The sequence below is a fragment of the Dromiciops gliroides genome, chromosome 4 (genome assembly GCF_019393635.1).
Source record: "Dromiciops gliroides isolate mDroGli1 chromosome 4, mDroGli1.pri, whole genome shotgun sequence".
NCBI classification, from domain to species: Eukaryota; Metazoa; Chordata; class Mammalia; order Microbiotheria; family Microbiotheriidae; genus Dromiciops; species Dromiciops gliroides.
The window spans coordinates 264,395,952-264,419,978 of NC_057864.1; the positions used below are offsets into that span (position 1 = coordinate 264,395,952).

At 34.4% G+C, this 24,027-nt stretch overlaps 1 protein-coding gene across 4 annotated transcripts in view; it reads left to right on the top strand.

Moving 5' to 3' along the window:
* LOC122756294 (CD2 associated protein) overlaps window positions 1-24,027 on the top strand; it is a 156,332-nt gene that overhangs the window by 121,835 nt on the left and 10,470 nt on the right. For 2 of the 4 annotated variants that reach the window (XM_044005503.1, XM_044005507.1), the window contains 5 exons: window positions 1,277-1,339; window positions 5,437-5,605; window positions 6,008-6,150; window positions 16,546-16,658; window positions 22,495-22,578. In XM_044005503.1, coding sequence (XP_043861438.1) covers window positions 1,277-1,339; window positions 5,437-5,605; window positions 6,008-6,150; window positions 16,546-16,658; window positions 22,495-22,578 — 572 coding nt within the window. The remainder of the gene's footprint in view (window positions 1-1,276; window positions 1,340-5,436; window positions 5,606-6,007; window positions 6,151-16,545; window positions 16,659-22,494; window positions 22,579-24,027) is intronic. The other 2 variants (XM_044005506.1, XM_044005505.1) reach the window with 2 other exon arrangements.

A 24,027-nucleotide genomic window follows, 5' to 3' on the forward strand; every position in this document is an offset into this window, starting at 1 on the left:
GTGGGTGTGTGTGTATATGTACATAAAAACATTGTAGATAATATAGTAGAGAGAACACTGAATTTGACTAATGGACCTAGGTTTCAATTTCAGCTCTGCTACTTAGTAATACTAATAAAACATATAGAGTGCTTTAGGGATATATAAACACTTTTTCTTGTGACAACCCTATAAAATTGGCAATGCTTCAAGTACTGTTGCACCTTTTTACTTTATTTATAAAACATGAGGTTTAGACTAAGTGGTCTTTGAGTTCCCTAATTCTGCGATACTATGAACCAGTTAAAAAGGAGGGAAATAAATGATTTTATAAATTAGGCTTTTAGAATGGAAATAATTGTCATAGTTGGTTTTGAATGCAAGGCATATTCTGGAAATCCTTGTGATACTTTATTTGAATGATTGGTTGTTAGTTACAATTGGTTACAGTTGGTTGTTGCTACATCTAATCTAGCAAGGATTAATGAGGTCAAAGTTAATCCATTAATTTTATAGTTACAAAACCTGATGTGCATAGAGATTGAACTCTTCAGAATGTTCTTGTATTCCCTTAGTTTTTTGTTTGTTTGTTTTTGGTGGGGCAATGAGGGTTAAGTGACTTGCCCAGGATCACACAGCTAGTGAGTGTCAAGTGTCTGAGGCCAGATTTGAACTCAGGTCCTCCTGAATCTAGGGCTGGTACTTTGTCCACTGCGCTACCTAGTTGTGTGGGCCCCCCCCCCCCAGCCCTTTTTTAAAACAGGTTTCATTTTATTATTGGGGATTTTTTTTTTTTGGTGGGACAATGAGGGTTAAAGTGACTTGCCCAGGGTCACACAGCTAGTTAATGTCAAGTGTCTGAGGCCTGCTCTTAGTTTTTTAAGTTCTGACTTCAAATGGATATTTCTTAGAGTTGTTGCATGTACTTTTTTTCTTGATGATGTATATGAGTAGTGAAACTCAGTTTTAAAGAAAAAATTCTGAATTAAAAGTCACTTTCATAGAAAGAGTGCTAAAAAACTGGAAGAGGGTTTAGTGATCAACTTTATTATATAGATTAGGAAACTAAGGCCCAGAGAAGAAAAGTGACTTGGCTGAGGTTATAGAACTTATTAATGATAGAACCTGGGTATTCTGGCTTGTTGTCTTATGATATTCCCTTATACCATATCTCTATCCAGAGCTACTTGAAATCTCAACTTTTATTTTTTGTTATAAAGTATAGGAAGAATTATTATTAATATTGCAATTATAAACAGCCAACAAAACATCTGGTGCTTTTGTTTTTTTCTTTTAGCTCCCAAACCTGAGCCTACAGTTTTAGAGAAGAAGTATTTTTCTTCTAGGCTTGAAGAAAAGGGTAAGGTCTTTGGGGGATTTTGCTTTTGTTTTTTTGTTTTGTTGTTTTGTTTTTGACAAAAGTATCCCTGCAAGAATGTTTAATTAATTTATTTATGATTATTGGGAAAGCTTAAACTAGTTAAAGAGAATAGAACAATGAGATCTAGGTATCAAATCATAGGAGGTATTGCAACCTTGATCTCATTGTTCTATTCTCTTTAACTACATGGAGGTTAGGCAAGCTTCTCCCTCAAAAGCCATGGAAACCATTCTAGAGACTTAATTCAGGAATAAGGCTTGAATTGATGTAGTTGCTGGGCACTTAAGATATAAAAAGTACAGTCCATTTCAGGAGTCAGTGTTCTTCAGGCTTGATGAAATCCTCATGGCTAGTCAACATGTGACTAAGACTCCTGACAAGGTCCATCTTCCAATGGAGATAAGAAATGCTGACTTCATCTGAATACATGCTATAACTTTGCTTAATATTCCTTCTATGATATTAAATTCCTTTTAAAAAATGTTATATAGTCTAGAAATGTTCATTTCATTCTAATTCTCAGACTAAACCATTAGACCAACCTGAATCTGGCATGACCAAGAAAATTAGGAGTAGCCAGGAGGATTGGTATGACATAACACTGCTTCTAATAATTAAGTTTCTATTCTAAACTGATACTGTTCTTGGCTGCCATAGTGATCAAGTGTTTGCTGACTAAGGTATTTTATAGCTGTTTGTTTCCTCATTAAAACAACTGATTTATCTGTAAGAAATTTGTATATGTTGTTTTTGTTTTTTATTCCATTTGTTTCCCATCTGTCAGCCTTACTAACTTATTTAAATAGGTTAGTTTGAACTTCTAGCTGTCTATCAAATTCCTCAATCAGTCAGGTACCATAGCTTTATTAGAATAAAGATCACATTTGATAGACAGCTAGAAGTTCAAATAATTAGGAGCAGTGTTATATTATAAAGGAAAGCAATGGAAGGGGAGGCAGCTAGGTGACTTAGTGAATAAAGCACTGGCCCTGGATTCAAGAGGACTTGAGTTCAAGTCCAGTCTCAGATACTTGACACTTACTAGCTGTGTGACCCTGGACAAGTTACTTAATCCCTCATTGCCCTGTCCCCGTCTCCCCCCTCCCCCCCCCAAAAAAAAAAGGCAATGGAAAGAATACCAATTTAAAGAAAGTTTAGTAAGAGGAAGGAAGACAAGAAATGGACAAAAGATTAATATGGTATAAGAAATTTGTAAAGCAAGCTCTTTTCACCATCAAGGACACTGGAGTCATCACATTTGAATACTTAACAGTCCTGATTTTACAACTTGAAGAAATAGAATTGTATTGAAGAAAGTGATGATAAGAAAAGTAACTTAGGCTAGATCAAGCATATACAGAAGTCTATGCTGGAGGTGACAGTTTTGAGCAGAATAAGGGTTTGATTTTAGCACATGAGGATAATACTAGAGGCAAGGTAAAAATATTGGACTTGTTATATTATACTCCAAAAGTTTGAAAGAAAATAGTGGGGACAATGAATTTTTTTGATGAGAATCATCCTTATATACATTAAGGAATTCTTTGTTAAGGGTAATAGAAGAGAAGTATTAAGGAAACTTTAAAAAATGATATTCCAGAATGCATAGGAAGGTGGGCTAGCCATACCAAATCTGAAGCTTTACTATAAAACGGCAGTCATCAAAACTATTTGGTACTAGCTAAGAAACAGAGTGGTAGATTAATGGAATAGGTTAGGCACAGGAGACACAGTAGTAAATTACTTTAGACCGATTAACCCAGAGACGCTAGCTTCTGGCTTAAAAACTCACTATTTGACAAAAACTGCTGGGGAAACTGGAAGGTAGTATGGCAGAAACTAGGCATAGACCAACATCTCACAACATATACCAAAATAAGGTCAAAATGGGTCCATGATTTAGACAAAGGGTGATACCATAGGTAAAATAGGAAAGGAAGGAATCATTTACCTCTCAGATCTATGGAGAAGGGAAGAATTTATGACCAAACAAGATTATGAAATGCAAAATGGATGATTTTGATTACATTAGATTTAAAATGTTTTGTATAAACAGAAATAGTGCATCCCTTATTAGAAGGAAAGCAGAAAGCTAGGAAACAATTTTTATAGCCAGTATTTCTGCTAAAGGCCTCATTTCTAAAATATATAAGCAACTAAATCAAATGTATAAGAATGCAAGTCATTCCCCAATTGAGAAATGGTCAGAGGATATGAACAGGCAGTTTTCAGATGAAGAAATCAAAGCTGTCTATTGCCATATGAAAAAATGTTTTAATTCACTACTGATTAGAGAAATGCAAATTAAAACAACTCTAAGGTACCATCTCACACCTATCAGATTGGCTAATATGACAAAAAAGGAAAATAATAAATGTTCAAGAAGCTATGGCAAAATTGGAACACTAATTCATTGTTGGTGGAACTGTGAACTGATCCAACCATTCTGCAGAGCAATTTGGAACTTTGCCCAAAGAGCTATAAAACTATGCATACCCTTTGACCCAGAAATACCACTATTAGTTCTTTATCCCAAAAAATGATAAAAAAAGGAAATAGGACCCACTTGTACAAAAATATTTATAGCTGCTCTTTTTGTGGTGGCAAAGAATTGGATGCCCATCAGTTGGGGAATGGCTGAACAAGTTGTGGTATACAAATGTAATGAAATGCTATTGTTCTATAAGAAATGATAAGCAGGCTGATTTCAGAAAAACCTGGAAAGACTTACATAAACTAATGCTGAATGAAATGAGCAGAAGCAGGAGAAAATTGTACACAGTATCAACAGCATTGTGTGATGATCAACTGTCATAGACTTAACTCTTCTCAGCAATACAGTAATCCAAGATAATTCCAAAAGGACTCATTATGGAAAATATTCTCCACATCCAGAAAAAAGAACTGGAATCTGGATGGAGATTGAACCATACTCTTTCTACTTTTTTGTTGTTGTTGTTTTTTCCCTTTTTTTCTTATTCTTCTTTCACAATATGACTAATGCAGAAATATATTTAATGTGATTGTACATATATAACCTATATCAGATTTCTTGCTGTCTTGGGGGAGGTGGGAGGGAAGAAAGGAAGGGAGACAAATTTAGAACTAGAAATCTTATAAAAACAAATGTTGAAAACTCTCTCCATACGTAACTAGAAAATAATAAAATACTTTTATGATGAAGGATAAAAAAAGATATTCTACAATAGACCACATTTGACTAAAAGATGTTGAGAACACAAGATTATTTCTGTGCTTATTATTTTTTAATTCTAGGAAAACTTTTTGATTCAGTAAAGCAAGATACTACCTTAAAGGTTATATATACTTCATGAAGGTGTCTCCCATGCATATGTCAAGATTTTTTCCTAAATTTTCTTTTTTTTTTTTTCCCTAAATTTCTTAAAGGGGAAGGGGAGAACAAGAGAGCTCTTAAATTGATAACACTTTGGTCATTCATATTGAGTGAAGCATATACAAGGGAGACATACTTCACAAAGGTACTCAGCACTGTGATGGAGATCCAGCACATAGTCCAAGCTAAAGAGGGATTCCCCGTCATTGAATGAATGATTGAAAAAGCATTTGTTAAGCATTTATAATGTGCCAAGTTAAGTTCTGGGGATACAAACAGCTAGTTTCTCTTATCAGAGAATTCACATTCTAATTGGGGGGCAGCTATACATAAAGGAAGATTAAGGTGAGGTCTTCCAGATACTCCTCTTAGCAGATTATACCATTTTAGTAATATCATAATATCAAACACTAAAACATTGCAGAGCCTCCTAAATTAAATTTACAATCAATCTAAAGACTTTGGCCTACCTGCTGAAGAAAAAGAGTATGTATGTGTGTGTGTGTAAATTGTATATTATTTGTAGATCATATAAATTATATATATGTATGTATGCATATATATACATTCATATAATTAGGTAGCTATATAGATAAACCTGTTTGTCCCTTCTTTTGAAGAGGACCAGTGACATAGACATATGCATATGTACATGGTAACTCTTTGGAAACCTAAATAGTTTTGATTACACTTACTTTCTTTTTCAAAAAAATTTGTGTAGATGATAAGTCATCTCTGGAACAGAAACCTTCAAAGCCAGTTGCTCCCCAGGTACCACCCAAGAAACCTACTCCTCCTAACAAAGCCAACAATTTATTAAGATCCTCAGGGATGATGTATCCAAAGCGACCAGAAAAACCAATTCCACCACCACCGCCTCCTATCTCTAAGTAAGTCACTTCATTTTAAATCAAAAGTAACTCTACAGACCTTTCTTTCTGTTTATTCTTGAGAAAATGTTAATCTTACTTTGCTTATCTTCCAAATTATAATGGAAATATTAATTCCATGTGATATTATTATTTACTAGATTTATATTTGTTTTATAGAATAGAAAGAATAAATAAGTTTTTGTATTTTTATAAGTTGCCAGTATCTTTAAATTACTTTTTATCTTATTTTTCAACTTAGGCATCAGAAAAAGCAAATTATTATACATAAATTCCATATTATTTACCTTTTAAAGGTTTGTATTAACTTTAAGAAAGTAATATTAGTTTGATTTAGGTTTGTTTTGTTTTGTTTTGGCACACATTAAGTGATCACTTTGTCTTTTTGATTCTTCATTTTAGGCTCAATGGGGAAGTTCCTACCTTCCCGTCAAAGACAGAAAATGAGCCCATATCGAAACCAAAGTTAGATTCTGAACAAGTACCTCTTAGACCAAAATCAGTAGACCTAGATTCATATGTAATAAGGAGCTCTAAAGAGATAGGTAAGTTAACAAATAGAATAATCTGTTACAATTTTAAAATTTGTGGTGTATTTCTCATTAAACTCCTGACATATATAGATCTTTACATGTGATTTTAATGTAAAAAATAAAGTGAAATGAAGGCTTTAAATATATTCATACTATATGTAGTCGGATTAAAAAAATGAAACTAAACTGACGATTAATGACTTCAGTGATTTTAGATGATATACTGTGTTTCTAATTAATCAGGGGGCTGCAAGGGATTTTGAGAGAACATCTCCCCTAAAACACTCAAACAATCCCAGATACAATAGAATTCATCCTATTTTTAAACACATCTGTTGAAATTTCACAGCTTTTTTTGGTCATTTCTTTCAGTACTAACCAACACAGGTGTAAGAAATACTATTTTGGTTACTCCCTGCTTTATTTTTGCACTCTATATCTTTGGTTAAGTAGACTGGGTATAAAGACATTTTATCTATTTGAATAACCTTTCATAACCTTTTCTCATAAGTTGACTGATATTTATTTTAGACACAGATCTTCAACCCTTATTCATCTTTGTTATTATGTTCTGTACCTTTTCCACTCCCTTCCATCCCTGTTTAGTTGTGAAGTGTGGAATTGGAAAGTGAACTCTGAGATTTGTGTTTCTCTACTATATAATATCTCGTGAAGATTATCTTAAAATTCTAGCAGTAATATCACCAGTGCCACTCTTTATAGCACTTTGTACTTGTATGCTATTTACTTTTTCAAAACATATTCACACATAATACATTTTTTCTTCATTACAGTAAATGTAACTATAGTTGATAATGCTTTCATTTTTCATATAACACAGCAAAGGTACAGGTTGATTTAGTGAGTTAACCAGTGTCATACAATAGTGGTTTAAAATAGCCTAGATCCAAAGCAGTACCTTTCCACTATTGCTTTACCTGCCTTTATATTTACTAGTCTTGGTACTATACTTTTAAAAAACTAACATGATAATTCTTTTTTGTTTAGGATTTTTTCCACTTTGTTTTTCCTTTTTAAACAACAGCATTCTGTACTGTCATCATTTCTTTTTGACTTCCTAAATTCTTAGACTGTTCTTGAATGGTATCCTCATCCCTTTTAGTAACTATGCCCTACAGTGTTTTTAATGCTTGGAACTTTTGAATACTCCCAAGCTTGATCTTTTCTACCAAGGACTAGGCAAGACAAATAGGAACAAGACAGGATGTTGCTGATGTAGGGAACTTGAATGAGGAAATTACATCTACCAATGAAAGACCATTGGCATGGTCTCTGCAATTTAATCTTTATAGAATTACCTAGAACACCCAGATTTTATACTTGAACTTGGGGTATTTTCTAACAAAAGAATTTCCTTGCCTATTAGCTTTGATTTTAAATAAAAGGAGCTGCTTTCATTTTTTTCTTTTACATATATTTTCACCTTGGCTTTTATGTTCTTTTTATATAAGCAAACCTTAATTTATAATTTTGAAGTGCATTCAACAATTTATTTTTAGCATTTTGGCACCAAAGTCATAATCTAATTTTAAAAGTCAAGGAAGTAGGTAATAGGCTAAGGGATTTTGTTTGGTTTTGGTTCCTGGAAGTACATTAATATAATCTTTGAGCATCCTTATTTCTAATTTACAATTTTTTTCTATTACTCTTCTCAGATTCTGATTACACTTGTTTTAGAAAAGTGTTCAGGTCCCATGTAAGATTTCCTGATTAATTCTACCAAAATACTTAACATCACACTTAACCTACAATACCTTTGCTTTTTAATTTCATTACCTCTCATGTTTTTCAAGGCAATAATGCCTTTCCCCCTCTGTCTCTTTAAATGAACATAGATTTTCTGGCATCCTTTGTTTTTTCATTTTTGCCTTTAAACCTTTTTTGAAAAAAATAGTTATTTGTCATATAGTATAGTTTGTTTTTGAGAAATTTTTAGCAGAAGTAAAACATGTCCTTAATACCATAGGAACCAAACTAATAAGTAATTGAAAAAATTTTATTCTTGACATTTAAAAAATCCTTTCCCACTCTATATATGAATTGATAATTATATACACACACACACACAAGCACATATAAAATGCAGTAAAATTTTGAGTGGTTATTAGACCATTTGAACTTTGCCCGGCATTTCTTCACTAAATAAAATTTGGAATGGAAATAAAAACAGCAGGTGACTAAATCCTTAATTTGACCAAAATAGAGAATGCAGATAAGGGGTTTACTGATACAGAAATGCACCAATTACAATTACTAAAGTAAGTTGACTTGCTTTATAGCTCAGTCACCCCACAGCTTAAGGCTATGGAATTAAGGAAAAAACTCCTATAATACATTGGAGAGTTGATTAATAGGGACTTAAGTCTACAAGTAGCTATTGCACACACACATATAGGCACAACAGGATGAAAAAACTGTTTGAGTATAACTTTGCCTTTTCCAAATATCTTAGGTTCTGTTTGTTTCTATTTTTTGTTTAGATTATAGGATTATTATATTTAAAACCAAAGGGCAACTTAAAGTCAGTCTCATCTAGTAATGCTCTTTAAATTTATTTCACCTCTTTTGTGACACATTGACATTTTGAAAAACACAGTCCCACATACATGCAAATGGAGCCTTAGCAATGAAATCCTATAATAATAAATGAGTCAAAGCACATAATCATAGAAATAATCAATATAGAAAGGGAAATTATAATGGTTAAACAACAAATAAAATTTTGGGGATGTAGCCAAAGCAGTCTTCAGAGAAAAATTATATCCCTAAAAACATACATTACCATAATAGAAAAAGAGGATTTATTGATTGAATATGCTTTTTTAAAAAAAATTTTAAGTCCTCAAAAAATCTAAATTCAGCACGAGATACTAAAAATTAGAGGAGAAATATATATATTAGAAACAAGAAATATTCCAGAAATGGTAGATAAAACCAAAAGCTAGTTCTTTGAAATGATTAACAAAAATGAAAAATCATTTAGAAAATCTGATTAAAAAGAAAAGGGCAGAAAACCAAATCAACAAAAAATAAGCTGAAATCCAGCAAAACCATAAGAAATACAAAGTGTCAGAACCTATTATTAATATACTGCTATATGCCACCATAACCGTGAACACAGAATTAGAGAAATTCCTTCACAAATGTAAGATTCCCAAATTAACCAAGGACCAAATAGAAATTGTAAGCCAATCTTGGAAAAAGAACCAAAGGAACTACCTCACTTCTACTACCACTTCTCATCAAACTGCTCCCTGCCCCCAAAAACCCCAAAATCCCAAACTTAAAAAACAAACAAAAAAAACCCCAAAACCAGAAAAAACAAGAAACTTATGCTTGCATGCATGGAAGAAATACTTCAAACTTTTAAAGAACAATTAATATCAATACAAATTTTTCTCAAAAATTGAGAAAGCACCCTATTAAACTCCTTTTATGAGACAGATGTAGTCCTAATACCTAAACCAGAGACAGGTAAAGCACAGGAGAACTAAACCACCATTCTTAGAAATATCAACCAATGTCGTTAAGAAGTATCAGTTCAAAAATTTTAAATAAATTTCTGTCCAAAAGACTACATCCAAGGCAATACTTAAGAAATTGTTCATTATGACCAAGGTGAATTTATATCAGGCATGTAAGGAGGGTTCTGCATTCATAAAACAATCAACATAATGAATCATACTAAAAATCAAAAACATCCAAAATCATATGATTATCTCAATACAAGCAGAAAAGGCCTTTGATAAAGTATAACACTTGTGTTAAAGAAAAACAAAAAACCTACAAGTACAGGCATAGAAGAACCTTTTAAAAAATATCCTAGGGGGCATCTAGGTGGCACAGTGGATAAAGCACTGGCCCTGGATTCAGGAGGACCTGAGTTCAAATCCGGCCTCAGACTTTTGACATTTACTAACTGTGTGACCCTGGGCAAGTCACTTAACAACCTCATTGCCCCACAAAATAAATATCCTAAAAAGTACATAAAAGCAGCATCATACCATGGATATAGACTGGAAGTCTTTCCAAAAATACAAGCATAAAACAAAATTCAACATATTATTATTTGATATAGAAGTATACTAGTATAGAAATAAGAGAAAAGAAAGATATTAAAGTATAATGAAAGGTAAAGCAGAGACAGAAGCGTCCCTATTTGCTGATGACATGATGGTTAATTAAACAATTCTAGAGACTCAGCAAAGATATTGAGAGTTGTTTCAGGTTGTGAAATAAACCTACAAAAATTAAGAACATGGATTCAGGAGGACCTGAGTTCAAATCTGGCCTCAAATATTTGACACTAGCTATGTGACCCTGGGCAAGTCACTTAACCCTCATTGCCCCACAAAAAAGGGGGGGAAAAGATTATACTATCAAAGTTAGAAAAGAAGCAGATAATGTACTTTTCACAGTTGGGGGTAGAAGATATGTTCTTAAGCAAATAAGGCTATAAAAGATAAATAACTGATTACATGGAACTGAAAGGCTTCTACATTACACATGCACGTACACACACATGCACGCACGCACACACTTCTAGAATAAGAAGGAAAGCAGTTGTATGGGAAAGATATATTTGTATCAAATTTATATGGCCAAAGACCATTCCCCATTAGAAAAGTGGTCAAAGGATGTAAACAATGAGTTCTGAAAAGTGAAATTGGATACTATTAGCAACTATATGAAAAATTTCCAGATGACTAGTAATATAGAAAATGCAAATCAAAACAACACTGAGGTTTTATTCCTCCCCGAAAATTGTCAAAGATCACAAAAGATGGGAATAGTGAAGATTGGAGGGGTTGTGGAACAATTTGGCAAGAAAGTGCATTGTTGATAGAACTGTGAATAAGTATGACTATTTTGGAAAGCAGTTTGGAATTATGAAAATGCTAAAATTGTCTTTGACCCAGAGATTTCACTACAAGGCTTATATAGCCCCTAAAGGTCATTGATAGAAAAATTCCCTTGATGTATACATCAAAATATTTATTGAAGCACTTTTTTTTGTGATAGCAAAGAATATGAAGCAAAGTACATGCCTATCTCTTGGAAATGGTTAAACAAATTGGGGTGCATGACTGTAATGGAATATCATTGTATTGTAAGAAATGACAAACGTGGTGAATACAGAGAAAAGTGGAAAAACTTACTTGAACTGATGCAGAAAAAAGTAAGCAGAGCCAAGAAAACAATGTACAAAATGACTACAATAATGAAAATGCAAAGAACAACCACAAAGCATTCAAAAGTGAATGTTACAAAATTACAGAATATAATCGTGGTTCAGAGAAATGGGAAAGCACCCCCCAATCCACACCTTTGCAGAGGAGGAACTGGTGCAGTTTATTGTACATATGTTCAGATTTGTGATATGCTGATTAGTTTTGCTGACTTTTTTTTTTTAATTGAAAATATTTGTTCTATTGATAGGGAAAGGGGGAGGATACTGGGAGAAATTTCTATGATTTAAAAAAGTCTTATATAAACTTTTATTTTTTAAAAAGAAAGCATAGTCTAGGTCACGTTAGCAAAAAATTTATTGGTATTTTTAAAGTCATCCAATTTAAAGATAGGAGAATTTTTCAGGGTAATTTGTTAACTATTAAAATAGATTTGGGGCAGCTAGGTGGTGCAGTGGATAGAGCACTGGCCCTGGATTCAGGAGGACCTGAGTTCAAATCCAGCCTCAGACACTTAACACTTACTAGCTGTGTGGCCCTGGGCAAGTCACTTAACTCCAATTGCCACACACACACACACACACACACACACACACACACACACACACACACACAAACAGATTGGGAAATATGCTGTACTGGTTTATTTCATGGAAATGTAAAGGGTGCTGGATTTGGTTGGAGGATCTGGGTTTGAATCCTGGTTCTGGCATTTTCTACCTATTTGAACTTGGTCACTTAATCTCTCTGGGTTTGTTTCCTCACCTATAAAAATTGAGGGAATGTGACTAGATAGCCTTACATCTCTGAATTTTGAAATCTATGAAAATATAACAAATATGTAGAAATTTGATGTGAAATAAGTAGAAAAAATGTCTTCATTAAAAATATCTTAAAGATGAATACAGATAAGTAATTAAATATTAGCCCTTGACTCCATGCATGGACCCCACATTCATATGTTTACATTACATTGGTGTATATCTAAATATAGAAATAAGTTGTAGTAAATAGCACACATACACATATACCTTTCATTTCACAGATAACAAACTACTGGTTCATGAACTCCCTCTATCAAAGGAAATATGTGATTTTATAGGTAAAATTCTACAGTTTGTCTTCAAGCAGAAGTTCAGTGGCTTACCATTGACTCAGGTTTCATTGACCTTACTAAGCTCAGTACTTCATCTTCTGTTTCATGATGTCTTTTTTATGCTTCATTTTATCCTAGGAAAAATCCATGCTTAGTTTTTCTCCCTCCCCACGCCCCATACACCCTCCTTGAAGCACAGAATCTTTCATGGGGTATTATGAAATATATAGAGAGACCTTGGCTTAGTACATGGTGGGCTTGAAGTCAGGAAGATCTGGGTTCAAATCCTATATCTGATGCATACTAGCTTTGTGTATAAGAAAATTATTAAAACTCCCTGTGTCCCGGTAAACTCTTTGGGCATAGATGGCTTTTCACACCTAGAATTCCCTAGACTGATGAAATCATAGCTCCTTCCCTTTTTTGTTCCCATTTTATATAAAGATGCTAGCAGCATATAAATCTATTTAGATATGTAGTTCCACTCCCTTTTCAAACACAGAGAATATGCCATTTGTGGAAGTTTATTAGAGAGATGGCTCAAATGTTAGTAAGAGGTTTTGTTTTTCATTGCATAGTATTGCTTTCTAGTGACTTTAAAATAAGATGGAAAATCTAGTATTAATTAAATTATTATTGCTAAACTATCAATTAAATTATTAAAATAAGTTAAAGTTAAAATAATGATGCTGACATTGGTTGCATTGGATGTATTTTTTTTATATATAATCAACAGTACTTCATGGTTTTTCCCTCAGAAAAAGTTTTCCAAATTTAAAAGATATCTTTGAAGGGACATAGACATTTTGTTTACAGCTTTTCTGTGTTGAGTAAAGAAAATACATCAATCTCCTTCAGTCTTATTTGTCATTTACTGTGATTTTTCTCCCCAATATGATCATATTACTAAGATGTTAGGCATTACATAAATTTTGTAATACATAAAAGAGACTATATAATCTTGCAGAACTTAAACCAAGACAGGTACACATGAGCAGATATTGTAATACTAAATTTTCTATTATCAATAGTCATTTCACTTTATTTTAGTGAAATTTCTATTATGGCAATTATCTATATGGGAAATGAGCATATTTTCACTGAAAATATATAACTGACACAGTACATTTTTCTGTTAAGGTTTTTAGATCTCTTGACATCAACAGCCTTTAAGAAAAAAAGAAGTATATAGCATTAGTCATGCTTTTGTAATGTTGTGAAATTTCAGAGTCAATGTTTATTGGTCATATGCCAAGAAATTGAGCATACATAATCTAGTTGTAGCCATCAAACATTTGCCTGTATCAGACTGTATTCTTACACAATAAAATCAGTGCTTTGAGGCCATCTTTGTTCTCTATCTAAATTTATATATTTCTGAACCTCTAGCTATAGTTTATTGAAGCAGGCTCATTTATTAATTAAAAGGATAAAAACAAAATAAAAAACAGTTCTTATTTAAGCCTAATATGTAATACCATTTATAATCAGTATGCTGAATATTGAAGCTATGCTATTCCTTCTACCAATGTTTCTTTTTCCTGCTTTGTAAAATAATTTTTGGGTTCAGAATCTTTTTTCTAGACATTCCTATCCTTGACTTTTCTTTCCAGATTTTGTTTCCTATCCTGTTTGCCATGTTTCCCTTCTTACGTGTCAGGAAATTACCCTACCCTTCTCCATTTTGGTAAGATGTTATTCTATTAAAAAAATGGTATACTCAGTAGAAATAGGTATGTGTAGACTTGTTTTTTTTTTTAATGAAATTAATGTCTATAGATGTTTATGCTAACATTTTTGGTTTTCATGAAAAAACCAATTCTCTTCAGAAAAACTTCAATAAGTAGACAAAAACATGTCAAATAATTTTCAAGCATATGTCTTTACAGTCTTGAAATCATAGAAAGTTTCTAGTCAATGTTCCTCAAGCATTTGTTGTACTTTGACTTATTTTACCTTGTCTTCCTGAGCAGCCAAACAGATATTTAAGTTATTTGAAAGTAATTAAACGATTGGTATTAGCTTTATTAATGGACAATCTGATTCAAGCAATTGTTATTCATAAATAGAATTTAAGGGTTTAAGTTTTTTAAAAAATATTTTATTTAAATGGCATGTTTAAGGATTTAAATATATGATAGTGTGCTCTCATTAAGTATTTCATGAGTTTAGGGTGTACTTTTTAAAAAACTTAGCTAAGAACAAGAAATTTGCAAAGTTAAGATTGTTCAGGCATAGAGAGCACTTTTGAGTATTGTTATTAGTTGCTTATGTGGAAGATATTTTTTCATGAATACAGTATACAGTGTTAAAAATTCATCTTATTTTTTGTTTGTCCTTCCATTTTTTTTCTCCTTTACCTTTTATCATTATTTTTTTTCTGTTAATTGCTTAAATATGCATTCAAAAATAACTACAAATCCAAAATGATTGTAGTTGTTAACTATGGTTAATTAACAAAAAACAGTTTAGCAGTAGCAAAAGCAAATTTCTACATTCAAAATAGAGAAAATACTTTTCTTTCTACATGTAGCATCTTTATTTGGCAGTGGAATTTATAAATATAAATGTTTATATGTACATCTTAACTGAAGATTTTTTTTAAATTGATCATAAATACCCCCAATATTTTTACAGTATGTAGTCTGTTATGACTTAGGATTTCTTATATCATTCAAGAGAATCAAAACAAAAACATAAGGAGATATTAAAGTGCTGATTTCATAATATTAATATAGCAGAGTGAGGTATCCAGGAAGGAAAACACCAAATAATCAGAAAATGAAATTAGAAAAGTGATGAATATTATTCAGATGAAAGCTATTATTGTTACTATAAAACTGGCATAGTTAGATAGTGCTCTCTTCAACCCTTCTACATTCTACACCTTCTCCTCTTGTGCCCAGATGCAAAAAAATTGATGAGAGTTAGCGGGCCATGGATATTGGGTTAAAATGAAACAAATTTTTTGAATGCTTTAGAAAAATAAAATTAAATATATAGAACAAATGAAGCATTTATTTTTTTAAATTACCAAAGTTTTTAGTAAATGTTACTTGGTGTTTGGGGTGGGGCTAAGGAAAGAACCCAAAGCTATGTACTCCATTATGAGACAACTTATCTCTGGGTCACTTGGGTTGGAAAAGTCTAGAAAGATACACACACAGAATTTAATTCACACTCGAATGAGCCAGAGTTCTCTTAGGATCTTCTATCATCTTTAACATGAAGTATGAGTAAAATATTCTATATCAGGGGTGAACCACAGGAAAAATAGGCACCTCCAGAATGAAGTCAAAGCTTCGCCAACTTTAATAGTGACAAATAAGATGGTGTTCTCTATTGCCTTTTTCCATATTCTCCTTGTCTTGGGATTTCAGACCCTTGGATATAGTAAGACTAATGATAGTCTTAAGCAGTTGCTCAGTGGATTTATAATCTAAATTGAAAGCTTAGTTATAACCCTAAATGTATCAGATTGAGCAGAAGAACACAGAACAATTTAGTTTTTTTCTTTGTACCGAGAAACAATTTTATGTGTAAATACATTGTTATGCATAATTGAATTCGTGTCAACATAAAGTTATGACTTGGTGTTTTAAATGGGCTTTATGTATCCATATTTTTCTTTGTTTTGAGATACATAATAGTTAATGCTTCACTTTAAAATATAACCTATAGTTTTTTGTGTATTTTTGTTTTTGCGTTTTGTCTTTTGTTTTTTACAAAATAAGGATTTAATATATACCAGATTTTTAATGCTACTATTTCTAAGTAGCTATGGTTCAATATTTATATGACTTGCTCTGTATCATTCCTTTCCCCAAAAAGTACTTGTTTGAAGATTACTTCTGTATATGAATTTTATATTTCAATTAGAAAAATCTATGTTTAGGGGTTAGTTGAATTACTTGTTTTTAGAGGTGATTTTGTTTTTCAGATGCTTATGAAATACACAGTACATCTTTGTGAGTCATTAAATGCAGTGTTGTATTTTATGGTTTTATTTATAATTTTCAAGCACAGAAATTTCATTTGCTTTTTACTGGTTTGCTTTTATGCCTAATAAGATGAATCTCTATGTTTATTTTCATCCTCTAGATGTTGTAAATTTTGATGACATAGCTTCCTCTGAAAACCTTTTACATCTTACTGCAAATAGGCCGAAGATGCCTGGGAGGAGGTTACCTGGTCGCTTCAATGGAGGTCATAGTGTGAGTTATTTACTGAAATTAAATAACAAATCAGTTAGAAAATGTAAAAGTGACAATAGCAGTCAGAGAGAATTCCTTCTATTTTAGTCTTCTCCTCAGCACTCCCCTTCTGCCCCCCCCCCAAAAAAGCACTGAGCCATCACACCCAGGTGAGCAATGGGACCCAGAGACTTGTGTGTTGAAGAAAGCAAAGCAAGAGTAAGAAGTGATTTAGTTATGGCATAATGAATAAAGCACAAGTTTTGGAGTCAAGATACCTAAGTTTGAGTATAAATTTTATGAACTAATTATGATTTAGGGTAAATAGCCAAACTTTGTAGTTACTTTTTTGTTTTTTTGTTACTTTTTCTCAGTTTCCTTATTTTAAAAATGTGAATAATGCATGCATTGTTTACCTTCACGAGTTTTTTTGTGAGGATTAAATAATATAATGTGTGTTAAGGCACTTTGTAAGCCAACCAAATCGATGAATGTTGTTGATATTTCATTGTTCTCATCTTTCAAGTTGCCATCATGCTATTATTCCTTTATATATTTTGTTTGTTTTTTATTCTGAATAGAATTTTATTTTCCAAAATATATGTAAAAACAAAATTTTAACATCAATTTTTAAAAAACTTTGTGTTCCAACTTCTCTTCCCCCCTCCATCCCTACCCCCCACCCACAAGAACTCAAACAATTCAAAATAAGTTATACATGAGTAGTCATGGAAAAATTCCCATATTAGCTAGTTGTGAGAGAAAACAGTCAAAAAACCCCAAACTTCAGATTAAGGAATTGTCAAAGAGGAAATGAAAAAAAAAATCTAAAATATGTTTCCATCTGTTTTCAGATACTATCAGTTCTTTCTCTACAGATGGGCTGCAATCTTCATAAGTCTTTCAGGGTTATATTGGATCATTGCTTTGCTGAAAATAACCACATGCTTCCCAGCAGATCATCCCCCACTGTTGCTGTTATTTTGTATACAGTATATTTCACTCTGCTTCAGTTCATGTAGGTCTTTCCAGGTTTTTCTGATAGTATCCTTTTCATCATAACCTTTATATAGTACCTTAAGTTTGACAGAGAATTTTCTTCATAAAAGCCCAGCAAAGTAGGTACCATATGTTTTGCCATTATAATCAATCATCATAACGATTTCCCTCTATCCCACTCCCTTCCCATGACATTTACTCTATCTTCTTTTTACCTATTCCTCCTCAGAGGTGTTTTACTTCTGACTATCCTCTCCCTCACTCTGCACTCCCTTTTTTCATCCTTCCTTCCTTCCTTATCCTCTTCCCCTCCTATTTTCCTGCAGGGTTAAATAGATTGCTCCTCTCAATTGGGTATGAAAGCTATTCCCTCCATGAGCCCACTCCAATGAGATCAGGGTCTCTGAGCTAATTCTGTGTTCTAAATTTTTCTTCCTCTCTCCCTCCTCAGCCCTCCCTATGAGATCAAGCAATGCAATATGTCATACATGTGCAGTAATGCAGAACATCTTCATCTTCCTTGAAAGTGTTTTGCTTTTTACTGCTCTCTCCCCCAGTCTGCCCTTTCCTCCTTCACTTCTCCCCCCTTTTCTCCCTTCACTGCCCCCCCAGGGCAAAAATATATTACTATATCTACTTGAGTATGTATGTTAGTCCTTCTTTGAGCCAATTCTGATGATATTAAGGTTCACTCACTCCCCAACTCCTTCCCCCTCTTTTTCTATCCTCCATAAGCTTTCTTCTTGTTTCCTTCATGTGAACTACCTCTGCCCAGACCATCTCTCCCCTTCTCCCTCCCCCAGTTTATTCCTCCTACACCTCGCCCCTATTTTAATGATGTCATCATGGATTAGTTAGGTGGCACAGTGGACAAAGCACCAGCCCTGGACCCAGGAGGCCCCAAGCCCAAATCCAGTCCCAAACATAAGACACCCCACCCTGTCTGCCCTACAAAGAACAAAACATAAATGTTTTACAGATATCATCTCTTCATATTCAGTTCAGCCCTGTCTTCTGTGAATTTTTTGTGAAGACTTTTTGTTTTGTTTTGTTTTGTTTTTTGGTGAGGCAATTGGGGTTAAGTGACTTGCCCAGGGTCACACAGCTAGTAATTGTCCAGTGTCTGAGGTCACATTTGAACTCAGGTTCTCCTGAGTCCAGGGCCAGTGCTCTATTCACTGCTCCACCCAGCTGCCCCTGAATTTCTTACTGAGATAGTTCTTATGATTTCAAAGTATTATCTTCCCATATAGGAATGTAATCAGTTTGATCTTTTAATATCCCTCATGAAGTCTTTTTCCTGTTTACCTTTTTATGCTTCTCCAGGATTTTTTGTATTTTAAAGTCAAATTTTTTTATTCAGTTCAGGTCTTTTCATCACAAATGCTTGAAAGACCTCTTTCTCATTGAAATCCCATTTTTGCCTCTGAAAAATTATACTCAGTTTTGCTGGGTATGTGATTTTTGGCTGTAGTCCCAATTCCTTTGCCCTCTGGAATATCATATTCCATGCCCTTTGGTCCTTTAATATAGAAGCTGCTAGATCTTGTATTTGAATTCCTTTTTTCTAGCTGCTTGCAGTATTTTCTCTTTGACCTGGGAGTTCTGGAATTTGGCTATAATATTCCTGGAGGTTTTCCTTTTGGAATCTCTTTCAGGAGGTGATCGGTGGATTCTTTCAATTTCTATTTTAGCTTCTGCTTCTAGAATATCAGGGCAATTTCCCCATACAATCTCTTGGAGGATGGTGTCTAAGCTTTTGTTTTGGTCATGGTTTACAGGTAGTCCAATGATTTTCAAATTCTCTCTCCTAGATTTATTTTCTAGGTCAGCTGTTTTTCCAAGGAGATTTTTTTTTCAGTTTTTTTTTTTAATTTAATTTTATTTTTTACATATAAGGTATTTTATTTTTTCCGTTACATGTAAAGATAGTTCTCAACTTTTGTTTATACAAGCTTTACAATTTCAGATTTTTCTCCCTCCCTCACCTCCCTCCCCCCTCCCCTAGACAGCAGGTAATCTGATATAGGTTATACCTATATATCTATATACATATACATATAGATAGATAGATATATACCCATAATAACATTAATCCTATTTCTGCATTAATCCTGTTACAAGAGAAAAAATCAGAGCAGTGATGCAAAACCTCAAAATAGGAAAAAAAAAAAAAACAACAGCACCCAAAACAAAAGAAAAAGTATGGTTCAATCAGCATCTATACTCCACAGTTCTTTTTTTTTTTTCCTTGGATTTGGAGATCCTCTTCTATCATGAGTTCCCTGGAGCTCTTCTGTACCATTGCATTGGTGAGAAGAATATAGTCCATTACAGTAGGTCAACACTCAATGTTGATGATACTGTGTACTATGTTTTCTTCTGGTTCTGCTCATCTCACTCATCATCAGCTCACGTAAGACCCTCCAGCTTTCTCTGAACTCCTCCTGCTCATCCTTTCTTACAGTACAATAGTAATCCATTGTATTCATATACCACAACTTGTCCAGCCATTCCCCAATTGATGGGCACCCCCTCAACTTCCAATTCCTTGCTACCACGTAAAGAGCAGCTATAAATATTTTTGTACATGTGGGTCCCTTTCCCCCTTCAAGGAGATATTTTACATTGCTCTCTATTTTTTCATTCAATTGGATTTGCTTTACTGTGTCTTGGTTTCTCATAAGGTCACTAGCTTCCGTTTGTTCAATCCTAATTCTTAGGCAGTTATTTTCATCAGACAGTTTTTTAATCTCCTTTTCTATTTGGCTTTTCAAACTGTTGACTTTTTTCTCATGACTCCTTCATTGCTCTCATTTCCCTTTCCATTCTTTCCTCCTTTTCTCTACATCTTTGTTCTATTCTCCTACTTCCTCTTCAAAGTCCCTTTTGAGAGCTTCCATGGCCTGAGACCAGTTCATATTTTTCTTGGGAGCTTTGGATGTTGGAGCTTTGACCCTGTTATTATCTTCTTCTTCTTCTGAGGTTGTATTGTGGTCTACCTTACCCCCAAAGAAGTTTTTGATGGTCTTCTGCTTTCTCTGCCTACTCATCCTGGCTTACTATTTCTTGGCTTTTAACTCCTTAAAGTGTGGTGCTGCTTCCAGGACACACTGTTCAAGCTACAGCATGGCCCGGGGGATGGTTAGGCTGCTTCTCAGCCTGCCTGGCCTCACTTTCATTTGATTTTAAACTCTCCGCTGGGGGAGGGGGGGGGGCTGCTTTTCTCGGCTCCACTCCTGTTCTCAGCTTCAGAGGGTCCCAGGTGTTTTGTGTTGGGGGGGGGGGTAGGCTTTAAACTCACCTGGCCTATTCTCAGGTCTGGAGATAACCTCAGGCCTACTTTACTAAGCAACCAACCAGCAAAGCTTTCTGTGGTGTAGTTCTCAGCTTCTGATGAGACTGTTCCCCTGTTCCCCTCTCCCACCTGGGTCTCCCACCACTCAGGATTTCTTCCTGGTTTCCTGCTGGGGTGGGACAGTTGAATCCTTCCCCCCAGTCCACTGATACCCCTGCACTTACCCCCCTGGGCCAGCCGTTCAGTCCGACTGTGCGCTCCATTCCAGAAGACACCTGTGCTGCCACCGATTCAGAGGTACTGGGGCAAATTCCTCTGGCAGGTATCTGGTGTGTCGGCCCGATTGCAGGGTTAGGCTTTATTCGTGGCCCAGCACGGCCCCCTGAAATTTATCTATAGCTGGAGAAAACTCTCAGCACGTATTTTTGTGTGTTTTTCTGCCCCAAGGGTTCTTTTATTGCTATTTTTGGGCTTATTGTATCAGGAGCCCTGTGGGTTTAATGTCTTTCCTCCACCATCTTGGCTCGGCCTCTCTTATTCCTTTATATTAAAAGTTCTACACAAAGAGTTGGCTGACTGTGCAGGTGAATAAAATAACCAATAGCTTTGTTTAGTTGAGGAAGAGTATTGAAATATAAACTCATCTTTGAAAGACTTCTCCCAGTAGCTTTTGTGTAGCATTATTATTATTGTCATCATGATCATCATTCTATTTCCAGTAGGCTCGGAAGAACTCAGAGTTGGGAAAATTTCCCTGAAGGTGAATTATAACCACAAGTCTTGTAACATCAGAAGGTCTTAGGGTGGGAAAAGGGTGTAAGAAGTCTGCTTTGCACATTTAGCCTTAAAGAGTATTCTTCCTGATCAGAACTTCTGGCAATATGCCTAGTACCCATCATGCTTTGAACTTTAAACACAGTCAATTCGACTTTGTTGCCTTGGAACAAAGAGAAAAGCACTATTCCTGAAATCCTCCAAAATATGTATGTAGGCTGTGGCTTTAATGTAAAAATGTCGTTTCTGTGCTGTTTCCTCCTAGCTCTAAATCCTTTGATAATTTGAAAATAACCTAGTCATTTCATATATTAACACCTTAACATTTTTATAGCTCCTTTAATACAGTTTAATACATTTTCATAGCACTCTACTAACAATCTTGTGAGGGAAGTGGTTCGACTGTTACCCCCATTTTACAGATAAGGAAACTCATGGTAATAGAAGTAAAATGATTTGTACTACAAAAGATTATATTCAGATCTAGATCTCCCTATTTTTAGCCCATTGTTCTGTCCATTACACCATAATGCTATTATTAATCTGCTTAAAAGTGTGTAATTAGAAAAGCTTGGTGTTATTGGGAACCAGCTTATTTTTGTTTTCAAAATAGTATTTGGTTTAGCATAGCTCTAGTTTATGTTTTTAACACCAATGTAACAAAGATTGTAACAAGTTGAAGAGAACAAATTATTTTCTTGGGGGAGGAGTTGAGTTATTTAAGACCCTGTTGCCTTTTTATTTTCTCTTTTGCCCCTATAATTAAGTTTCCTTTTAATTCTGTAGCCAATTCAAAGTCCAGAAAAAACCTTGAAGTTTCAGAAAGGTGAGGAAGAAAGTGCCAAATTAAAGACAGCTGACACTAAAAAGGTAAGCTGCTATTGTTTAAAAGGTGGCTGTTTTGCTAGATCAGCACTCATGATTTCTGGCATTTGGTAGCAGGGTAAGAGGCAAGATAATTATAGAATCTGTAGACTGAAAAATAGAGCCATAACCTTTTTATTATTATTATTTTTATTATTATTATTTTAGTGAGGCAGTTGGGGTTAAGTTAAGCCCAGGGTCACACAGCTAGTACGTGTTAAGTGTCTGAGGCTGGATTTGAACTCGGGTACTCCTGAATCCAGGGCTGGTGCTCTATCCACTACGCCACCTAGCTGCCCTGAGCCATAACCTTTTAAAGAAAATTACTCTTCATATTCCTCAGAAATGCCTGTTTTATGCCCCTATAGCCTGCCTTTGGTGAGGGGTGTCCTGATATGTAATTTCATCAGTACCCACCTCTCTTACTACTCCTTCTCTGTCTCCTCTGCTGGACTCTCTTCCACAGCACAACCTCTGTAGGTATTCCTCAGGGTTCTGTTCTGGTCCTTTTTTCCCCTTTATACTAATTCACTTGGTGATCTCATTAGCTCCTGTGGATTTAATTACCTTCTCTATGTAATGATTTTCAGATTTACTTATCTTGGTTCAAACTCTGCTGACTGTCAGTCTTGCATCTTCAACTGCCTTTCAGACATCTTGAACTTGATGTCTAGTAGATAGGTAAACTTAAAATGTCCCCAGCACTCACCATCTTCCCCACTAAATCTCTATCCTCTTCCCCAACTTCACTATTACTGCAGAGGACAACACAATCCACCCAGTGCCTGAGGCTTCCAATCTAGAAATCATCCTGGATTTCTCACTATCTCCCTCACCCCACTCCAAGCTTTTTTGTCAATGCTTATTGATTTTTCCTTTGCAATATCTCTCAGAATATATTCCCTTTTTTCCTCTGGTACTGCCACTACTCTAGTGCAGGCCTCGTATAACCTCATACCTGAATTATTGCAATAGCCAGCTGGTGGCTTAGCCTGCCTAAAATTTCTCCCCATTCTAATCCATCCTTCATTCAGCACTAAAGAGGTTTTCATATAAGACAAGTCTGATCATGTTTACTCAGCAAACTCTAGTGGCTCCTATTTTCTCTAGGAGCAAATACAGAATTCTCTATTTGGCATTCAGAGCCCTTTATAATCTAGTACCTTCCTACCTTTCTAGTCTTCACACCCACTCTGATCCAGTGACACTGGCCACTTGGTTGTTCCATGAACAAGAAACTCTACCTCTTAACTCTGGATATTTTATCTGATATGTGATATGCTCTCCCTCCTCCAATCCAATTGACTTCTCTGACTTCAAGTCCCAACTAAAATCCCATCTTTTACTGAAAGTTTTCTCCAACCCCTCTTAATTTTAATGATTTCCCTCTATTAATTATTTCCTGTTTATCATATGTATAGCTTGCTTTGGATATATTTATTTGCAGGTTGTCTC